Source organism: Clytia hemisphaerica, unplaced genomic scaffold (assembly GCF_902728285.1).
Source record: "Clytia hemisphaerica strain Z4C2 unplaced genomic scaffold, Clytia hemisphaerica genome assembly, whole genome shotgun sequence".
NCBI classification, from domain to species: Eukaryota; Metazoa; Cnidaria; class Hydrozoa; order Leptothecata; family Clytiidae; genus Clytia; species Clytia hemisphaerica.
The window spans coordinates 46,614-57,272 of NW_027104471.1; the positions used below are offsets into that span (position 1 = coordinate 46,614).

General features: G+C 35.3%; 1 protein-coding gene across 1 annotated transcript; it reads left to right on the forward strand.

Annotated features, from left to right (window-relative positions):
• The first annotated feature begins 7,473 nt into the window (after positions 1–7,473).
• LOC136821198 (uncharacterized) lies at positions 7,474–10,609 on the forward strand. Its single transcript, XM_067077433.1, has 2 exons — positions 7,474–7,955; positions 9,469–10,609. The coding sequence occupies exons 1-2, from the start codon at positions 7,640–7,642 to the stop codon at positions 9,915–9,917; spliced, it is 765 nt and encodes a 254-aa protein (XP_066933534.1). The 5' UTR covers positions 7,474–7,639; the 3' UTR covers positions 9,918–10,609.
• The last annotated feature ends 50 nt before the right edge of the window (positions 10,610–10,659 follow it).

Below are 10,659 nucleotides of genomic sequence, written 5' to 3' on the forward strand. Positions count from 1 at the left end.
AAGGGTGGACTTTTGATAAATGCACTGTAAGGGTGGAAATTTCAGCAAATCTGGGAAAAATTGCAAATTTTTGCTCGAAAATCTTGATTTCTTTTGCTCTAAAAGAGTTTGAAATTTGAAAAAATGCACTGTAAGGGTATGAATTTCACCGATTTTTTTCTGCACTGTAAGGGTGCGATTTTAAAAGCCGATTTTTTCGCTGCTCATACCGTCAGTTGGTAAACCCACTCCCCCCCCGGGTGTCGGCATATCTGATTTATTATAAGCACCTACTTATTATAAGAATCAAATCAAACTTTTGATAAACTGTGATAAACCTTTCGGTAATCAGTTCTTGCAAAGTAAACAAGAGACGCTGAACAATATGAGCATTTCTCTTTTTCTTTTAAGCATCTACTTTATAAGAATGAAATCAATAAATTTTGATAAACGGTGATATAGCCTTCGGTAATCAGTTCTTGCAAAGTAATGAAGGGACGGCACACAATATGAGAATACTTGCTGTTTTTATAAGTATCCATTTTATAGGAATCAAATCAATAACTTTTAATAGACGATGATATACCTTTTGGTATACAAAGTAAACAAGGGATGGCGCACAATACGAGCATATTCATTTTTCTTATAAGCATCTAATTTATAACAATCAAATCAATAACTCTTGATAGAAAGAAGCAAACTTAGTTAATTGACGTTTTCAATATTAATAGTATTTATTAAAAACGCATGTTCCACATCGTCACACTGGCTTTAGCAGTTTTAATATTGCTCAACCTTACTCAGTCATCCTAATGACTGTCAAAATCTACTCTCATGGTTCGACCTAAACCTTATTTCGAATTCGCCTCATCTTATTTCGTATCAACGTTTCAGCATACCTTGTGCTAATATTAGGCGAAATTTTCGACATTAGGTCGTCTTGTTTTTTTTTCTTTCTGGCAAAAAACAGGGTCAGTCGGGCCCGTAGAACAATAAATTAAATTGGTCTCCCCTAAGAAAAGCAAAAAGTAAAACCATCTTGTATTTTATTGTTCTTATAAAATCAAAGGAAAGAAAGGAAGAAGAAATCTAGTTAGTTTATCTACACAGCTGTGTAAATAAAACTTTGTGCTTTATGTTTTTCATTCAGAATGTTAAATATAAAAAAAGGGATGTACCTAGAAACCTTTGAAATTTAAGAAGCAGCCGGCGAAGCAAAATCTCGAAAATAAAGAAAATATGTTCTTTTTTTCTAGGCGGTAAATACTTTGCCAAAATATTATGCAATAAAAAATTTTCTAGGGAAGATAATTAAACTGAAGAAAATACTACAACAGAGTTTTAATCAATTTTCGCTTCTTTCATGAACTAATTCAAGTTTTGCACTAGAGATGTGTTCTGATTTCCTAGGGCCAAGTTCCTCGTGCCATGTGTACCTACAGAAAATTATTTTCAGAGATTTTGCACGAGAGATGTGTTCTGATTTGCTAGGGGCCATCAGTTTTTGCTAAGAACACATCCGGCTATTATCTATGTCTAGGACAAGGGAAATTTTTTCGAAAATTCTCAGAACACATCATTTTTTATCAGTTTTCGAAAACAAATTTTCTAGACACGTCTTATTTTTTTTCTCGACATATTTTCAATTTTTTTAAGAAACCGATTCTTTTTTCTAGGAAACAAAGTATTTAAAGGCCTGTTGATTTTCAAGTAAAGAACACAAAATGAATTTAATAGAAAAAGAAATCTCATCATAAACATCTAAAGAACTGATCGAAATTTCTAGGACAGGAATAGGCCAAGAACACGACGCAAAAAAAGGTCGCCTCGGCAGCTGCTTCCGAAATTTTAAAGGACATGCCCCTCACAATTTTGCCCGTGGGAGAGGGGCACTTAGTGATCTTACGAAAGGATGCGAAAAACTGAAGTTGCCTAGATGCCCCGAGCGCAGTGCAGTGCCTTGCCTTTTTTTGAAAAAAATAAAAATTCAGTCAACGAAAATTTTTTTAATAACCAAAATCAAACTACCTAATTATGTCAGACTTACGCGCCACTTTTCTTTGTTTCTACACGCTAAGTAATTATTTTATTAAAAGTGATAAAAATTGATGTAAAATTACTGTCTAAACTACTAATCATGAAGCTTTTTCTCACAAACCATCCGCACCTGTGTGTGTATTTTTTATATTATTGTATCTTGAAAGTTTCCGAAACTGAGACGAAAATAATTGACGTACTAACCTTTTTTATGTCCTTATTTGGTAAGGCGCCACAGCGAAAATTTTTCTCTCATTTTTTTCTTTTCGCAATATGTTTCATGTCTATAACTTTTATTTGTTGTTTGTTTTTTCTCTCCTTGATCGAGATTCTTCTATTGTTTAGCGATCCAGGAGTATATATTTAGCCAGGCCAGACCACTGTTCTTATAAACGTTTCTAAGACTTTATGCAAATGGGATTCGCTAATCTTTTATTTGAAACACAAAAAATCTATTGGAGCTTTTAGAGCTGAAAAAAATCTAGTACATTTTCATCACGATATTTGGCTCTGTTTCAACAAAGACCGAAGTAAAAAAGTCTTTCTTTACTAATTATTCGGCCATCGGGTACCTTTTGTGCTTTTTTGAGGAAAGGTAGAAAACATTCGGCAAGGGTAGTACCCCTCCTAATAGAAAATTGAGATGGGCTCATTCGAGGGATAATTTACTGGGGTAAATTACTCGAAAAATGGCATATACGTTTCGAAAGATTTCTTGATTTATTCTAGAAAAATTTATTAGAAGGGCTTTCGACCCCTTATTCTCATTTTCAAAGTTCGCGAAATTAAATACCACAACCTCCTCGCAAGCCAGGGCCGATAAAAAATTCTACAAGAATAGATAATAACCAAACTTTTTTTAAAATCACTCTCCCCGGCTCGAACTTGTGTGTTTTACAAAACTGTCACAAATTTTATTTGCGGAGGTTGCGCGCGCAATAGAGGGCACACTGCATACAGACTTAATACGCAGATCAACTAAAGTCTAAAGTCAATAAAGAAATTCAAATTGATGAAAACTTATGTTTATAATTTATTATTTTACTCACTAATTTGATATTCGAAAATAAACCGAAAGATAAAAATTTCATTAGGTTACTCACCCCGGCTCGAACCTACGATCGTAGCCACAAGTATAAAGCTTTGAAACGGCGGCTTTGAATGTGTGGGCGTATAATTTGGCGGTGTCGGGATATGGCCTCATTGAATTTTAAAGCCCGTGCGTTAGGGCTAGAAGCGAAACTCATGGAAAGGAAGTAAAGCTACTTAAATCCTACCAAATCCGTGCGGCTCGCGCGGTTTACATAGAAACGCTGGATTGAAAATAAAATCTCTACCGCTATATTTTAAAAAATATATGAGACTTGAAAACAAAGAAAACGTTAGATCCAACCCGACCGTCATACAAAAGGTGCCGGAAAGTTAAAGTTTCACTTTTGCAAGCCTGTGAAAGATAGAACCTTCACTTCTAGCCCCTTCAAGGCATTGAATTGAATGTACGGAAAAAAGCGGAACAGATTTTATATAAATAAAAGTCTTCAATTTCGAGTAAAAATTCATTGATCATTCAATAGATATTCGTTTCTCTATGCTGTATGGCCTTTATTCGTTTAGGATGGCGGTAATTGTCAGAAAAAAACACGGGGATTACGGTATTTCAAATACCTAGTGATAACCTCGATGATATATTTGATTAAAAAAGAATTCCCATGGGAAAATATCATTTAACTCCGATGCATGCCAATCCAATTATCTTCTATCGTAGAGTTTACACGATGACTTATCAACTATGTTTAGGGTAGGGTAATCCTGTTTTTTCTCTATTTTTCAATTAATTCAGTGACGTGTTTTCACCAGGGGAATTCGACTGTTCGTATTTCGAATAAAACAGGCAGAAAAACTGTTACTTCTTTAATGAAATAATACCCCCTAATAAAAGTCCTGTGCGAGTTTAAATCGCCAGCGAAAAGAAAAACGCTGCGGTAAAGGCTATTATTATATAGAAGTATCTTGATTTCTTATCAAATTCGGTCAAACTGTAAGACAATCATTTATAGGAAAGGAAAGATCCAGTAGACGAGGAAAATAAAAAAGTCAATTTGAGGAAGAATTTGATCGGGGACAAAAAACTACCCCGAAAAATTAGTCACTATCCGCGACATTATCCCATAAATCAGCATCAGCAGTGGGCGATGGGTTCGAGGATACAAGAAGGTATTTCATTATAGCTCGTATTTTGGTAACTAACCTAACGGTAAATAAAATTCCAAGTTCCGTATTTTTCATAAAAATGTTCGGTATTCCGGTGAAAATTGAATCAAGCAAACTGGGCAATTTTTTTAGACCTGAATCTCAAAAATAATGAATGTTTTAAAGAAAAAAGGAAGGGGAAAGTATTTTACCTAAATATATAGTTCATTAAAGTGGAGCGGGGACGAGCGTACTAATTTTCGCGTTTTGGGCGTCTGTATCACGCAAATTAGTTCCTCGAAAATGTAGTTTTATCTAAAAATTTCAAATACCCCTAGGAAAATTAAATCATTTTGCTAAAAATTAGTTTGCACTAATTCGGGTACCCTTTCACCTTTTCACCGTGAAAAAAAGTTCCACGAAAATTAGTTCCCGTAAGTGCTAGGTATAATCCTACCTACTGCGCTGAGGTAGTTATTACGACCTCGAAAACTCGGAAATACTTTACCTTATAGCTCCATGACCTCGGAAATAGTTCAGCTTAAATTTCGTATGTGACCTATTTAGCTCACTTCGTAGCCCGAATGACGTCGGAATTAGTTCACTCGTTGTAGTAGCTCAAAATGATCTCCAGAATGAATGTTTAGAGTTTACGCCATATCGTTCGGATAATATGACCTCGGAAATTGTTCACCTTGTAAAACGACTTCGGAGAAATAGTTTACACCATTGTGTTCGGATGACCTCGGAACTCAAAATGACCTCGGAATTTATATTCCATGTTTTGAAATGACCTCGGAAGTTCCGTTCCGTGTTTTAAAATGACCTCGGAATTTCAATTCCGTGTTTTAAAATGACCTCGGAAGTTCCGTTCCGTGTTTCAAAATGACCTCGGAATTTATATTCCAAGTTTTGAAATGACCTCGGAAGTTCCGTTCCGTGTTTTGAAATGACCTCGGAAGTTCCGTTCCGTGTTTCAAAATGACCTCGGAATTTATATTCCAAGTTTTGAAATGACCTCGGAAGTTCCGTGTTTTGAATTTTATTTTTGTTTCGGAATTTCCGTGTCGTCCGCACCCCAGTAACGACTATTTTCTGGAATGGCCCAATATCAAACCAACTTCAACTTAATGGCAGCCATGTTGAATAATTATGTACTCCAGCATAAAAACAATGATACAGCCATACCTAATTTTTAAAATATGCATGATACATTAATTATGCATGGCTGTATCATTGTTTTTATGCTGGAGTACATAAAAAACCTAAGAACCAATCAGAAGCCTCTCTGAAGTCACCACTGGATGACATCCTGGTGGATGATATCGTCTGCCAACCTTCTAGCAAAGGGTGAGATAGAACAAATTTAATGGAACAAATGGGCTAAGAGTTTTGATATAGCAACAGTATACAGTTTTGTTAAAGCCAAAATGAATGAACCTGTTCACTCCATCGATTTAATTTTTGGATTTTTCTTCCACTTCTCTTTCTGTTTTCTTTCTTTCCATCTGTCTGCCGCTTTTCATCTGAATAAATCGTCCTAGTGGATGTATTACAAAATTCGAACAACAACAATAAACTCACATCATTTGGTGACCCTATAGGTAGCCCGTTTGAATATGCAAAGCCCGTCGGACTGCATCGGAAGCCCGGATTAAGGCGTGAGATGATGTGTACTAACAAAACGAAAGTGATTTTTCCCGCGATTTAAATTCTATTTTCGAAACTTTTTTTTAAGTCCAGTCAGGCATCAGGTCATACATATTCATCACCTGATATCACTGACAGTGGGTCATATATCTACCTAAAAGTGAGTGTAATCCAAGTGAGTTATCTTTCTTTTGAAGTTGTTCATACTTGCTGTTGAGGTCTAATTAATAATTTGACACCTGTTTGACATACAGTTTTTTATAGAAACTTAGTGCTTAGTGCTTAGTATGTCAATCTAGGGATGTAGACCCAACTGGGCAGGGTACCAGTATGGATTTCGTGTAACTAACGCCGAAGTTCTTCGGCGTACAACTGAAACGTTTTTGGCGCATTGGCATAAGGGTACTTACAAAGATTGTTTTGATTTTCAGTTGGCGTATAGTAATAATTCCAGCTCGGCGTGAATGACTCCATAATCCATCGATTTTTAGCTTCCATTTGGCTAAATTTGCTTTCGCTCGCTTGCGCTTGTGTCAATTTATTAATTATGTTGGCGCATGCGCCTCTTTTCCCATATTGCACCCTTATTGAAAAATTGAATGTTGGTACAAAAGAAATTTTGCTTGGCGTGAGGCTTGCTGCACGGAAAAATATCTTCGGCGCAAGATTTCGTGGAATCCATACTGGGAGGGTACTCTAGCAACGGGTCAAAACCAGTTTGAATATAAATTTGAAGGGGCCATTTTGAGAGGGGTGTTCTTTAAAAATTTTTTTTCAAAGGACGGGCATAAATATTCAAGCAGGTTATTTGAAAGAAGAGGAAAAAAAGAAATCTTAGATAGGTCCAAAATGTTTAAACTCAATACACTTTTGGAACTATTCCTAAAAAAAAGTGACCTTGTGACGAAATATTTCTTTCCAGACCCGATCAATCGAACTTGTCATACCAATCGAACAATCGAACTCCATCGAAAGCTTAAAGTTCGATTAAAAAAATTAATCGAACACTAAGATTTTTTAAAAGATTGTGAGTGTTCGATTAAGTTCAATCAATGGCTTTCGGTTCGATCAGTTCGATAAACCAATTTTGTTCGACAAATTTGTGCTGCTCCGCCACCGTATATTAGCTTCTTTTCAAAGCCAATTTCAGAATGTAAATCGGGAAATTACCTCAGACAACAGATTACACACATTTCCTGTATCCTTTTAGCGCCAGAGGCGGTTTGTTGGGGCGTAGTATTCCGCCACTTGGCCGCGCACGAAATTGCAACAGAGGGGCTACGGACTTTATCCCGGATAGACAAATATCCGGGTACAATAAACGTCAAGCTGTTAAGTCCGGGAACTGTCGAAATGGCAATCGCGTGGCCAGGACAAAGTTTTTGCAAGCGAGGGAAGATATGAGGATTTTTAATATCATTGAACTAATCGAACTTTTTACTGACCAAACTAATCGAACTGCTATTGCTTCAAAAATTGTGAGTGTTCGATTAGGTTCGATTAATTTTTTTAATCGAACTTTAATCGTTCGATGGAGTTTGATTAGTTCGATTGTTCGATTGGTTCGACGAGCTCGATTGATCGGGTCTGGTTCTTTCCATCCTCATAAAAACAACAGATACCCCCCTTTCGCCCTGACTTGCACTGGTGTTAATTGTAAGCCCCAAGACTTGAAACCACTTTTTTTGTACAGGTATATAAAGAGGAAATACATTTTTAAAGGGAAATGTCCTTTTCAGCTAGAATTAGTCCCTAAAATAGATTCTTCAAAATCAATGTTGAAATGGAATCAGAAGAGGATATTGATTTCAATCAAAATGTTCTTGATCTGTGTGGAAATTGTCATGAAAAATGTGAAATGAAATGTGGCAATTGTAATGTAACCAGTTATTGTTCAAGATTATGTCAAAAACTTGATTGGAAGTATCACCAACGTTTCATGGGATGTACAAGCACCAAAAAGACTTCAAATGAAGGGGCAGCCTCATCAAGTGAACAATCCAACCAACACCCGATTCTTTTAAATGAAAGGAATAAGATTAAATATGGTGAATTGTTGAATGCACAGGTTGCACTTACGCATGCTTTTCTTGGAGCAGGTAAATATTCTGTATAACATTCTTCTATCATTGGTAATTAGCGTAATTTTCTATCATATTGTGATATTTTTATGGCTGCACAATATTAAAGAGCTTTCACAATTCTTTGTGAAGCCTTTTGCTGCTTTGGAAATGGCCAAAATGTTTGGATAGCCCCTCCTGCTCAAAGAAAGGAAACCTAGGCCTGCGTCTACATATTTGTTCAGGTTTTGGAAATTGTCCTTTGTCATTAACCATTTCTCACTTTGCTGATTTCAGGCCTGGGTTTTTCAAGATTTTTGTCGGTTAATGTAAAACGCAGGTCACAGGTCGCAGGTCACAGGTCACAGATCAGTGATGACAGGTTGACTCTAATCAATGTCATTGCAGAGGAAAATGTTTGGAAAACACAAAGAATTATCAAAAACATAATTCTCAAGCAATTTCATCCATATAAAACCATTTCAAACATCAAAATTTAACCATGTGCTTTTATCGATCTTTCGCAGTTTGCGCTGTGTATAACGCAGACCAGAGAATATTTGAAACCATATTATACGTATAACAGGTATATTACATATTGTAATGTTTGTAATGTTATATGATGGTTAAATATAATAAAACACATCGCTCTAAAACTACCTTCTCACAGAACTCATGAGCTTCTGATTGGTATAACTTTATATCCAGCCATATTGTTATCATCACATTCGGTATGCTAAATATTTTTGGTGTTTTTCTCTTGTAAGACATGATATTTTGTGATTCTGTCAATATTTTTGTCAAAAATTGTCATTAAGTCATCAAAAATAACAATCGAATGATTAATTAGTTTCATTCTTCTAAAACCACTCTCTTAGGGACCTCACAAGCTTCTGATTGGTGCTGTTTTATATCCATTCACACTATTAACATCACATTCTGTATTATAAATTTTTTTTTGTGTTTTTGTCTTTTCTTGCATCAGATTTTATGATTCTGTTAATATTTTTGTCAAAAATTGTCATTAAGATATTAAAATAATAACTGAATAATTAATTAGTTCCGTCCTTCTAAAACCACTCTCTTAGGGACCTTGCAAGCTTCTGTTTGGTGCCATTTTTTATCCATTCACACCATCCACATCAAATTTTGTATAGTAAATATTTTTCGTGCTTTTGTCTTGTTAGGCATCATATTTTATGATTTTGTCATTATTTTTGTAAGTAAGTGTCACTAGGTTGTTATTCTATTCAATTGTCATTTTATAATATCTAAATAACATGTATTACTTTTTTGTAATTTAATGCGTTATGTATTGATGTTATGTTATGTATATGTTATGATCTTTTTTCCGGTCTGCACTTTGTTGACCTGTGACCTGCGACCTGTGACCTGTGACCTGCGTTTTACACTAACCGGATTTTTGTCCTCTCAAAATTTTTTACCGGAAATACTCTTACGCATACTTTTATTCATTATCTACTTCAAAATCATTGACAATCTTATAAGAGCAACCAATAACTGGTTTTACATCCTATGCTTTTCTTTGCAGATTTGGTATACCAGGCTGATGATGACCACATAGAAATGTTGATGGAGCAACGTCATAAAACGTTTCAAAACGCTGGTCTCCCTATCACAATACCGCACATATTTGAAGGAATATTAGACATCAAAATATTTCGTACTTATGAAGGTGATGTATATTTTCATAACACGTGTTATGGCTTGGGAAGTGATATATCAGGAGGACATTTACCGTCACAGAACCCCATCAAAATATCGGAAGGAGATGCAACAAAAATGCTAACACCAAGAGATTTATTAAATAAAATTACAGCGGGTGTTGTCTTCGACCCAGACGATCATGATGAGTTTGCGCATTATGCTTCAAACAATTTGAGACCCCTTTTTGTATGCTCAAATCATAAGGAATTGAATGAATTACAAGTTTTACAATTCAAACATGGAGTGTTGATACTATTCACATTTGGGTTTTGATGATGAAAGCATATTAACTCGAAATTTGTTGTGTTCAAATTTTGGTTAGATAAAGTTGGCTGTTAAGACATGATGTTGATGCAGGTTGATGAGGAACCTTGGCAGGAAAATAAGCAAAATGAAAAAGTATAACATAAGTCTTATATGGAGACTTCAATATCTCATAGATTAGTACCAACAATGAGACCACTGAGGTTTAAGACCTGTAAGACCTTTTTAAGTTAAAATAAGTACAGTAAACCCCATTTTCAAATTATTTCAGTTCAATAATACAATGAAACTTAGGTGAAATGGGAGTGCCAAATAAGACCCAATTTCACATGAGGCAGGCAACAAACAGAAGAATCATTAAAAGTTATTTTTGATAGTGTAAAGTTTTGGGGACACGAGAAGTTTTTTTTCACATTGGTGCAATGCAACGTGTTTTATCCCAACAACACAAGAAAAAGTGCGTGTCCCATGGTTTCTTTTTTTGTCCCTGGGACAAAAGTGAGATTTCACTATTATTGGTAGAAAGAAAAATGTGGTGTGGACCCGAGAAAACTTCATGTGTCCCCAAACCTTTAATTATATCTTTTTTTTTCTTTAGTTAGTTTTACAAATCTGAACTCCTTAAAAGTATAATATCATGATATTTATGAAAAGGAAATATTCTAAACATGACTAGCTTCATGGGTTAAAATTTCCAAGAACACCGTACGCTGAAATATCATCCCCAGTGGAAAATTATACTCCAGTTTTT

Excerpts from the sequence above, each read along its gene's own strand:
- LOC136821198 (XM_067077433.1), top strand. The coding sequence starts at position 7,640 with ATGGAATCAGAAGAGGATATTGATTTCAATCAAAATGTTCTTGATCTG. Across the intron at positions 7,956-9,468 it reads GCATGCTTTTCTTGGAGCAG|ATTTGGTATACCAGGCTGAT; the intron begins GTAAATATTCTG and ends TTTTCTTTGCAG.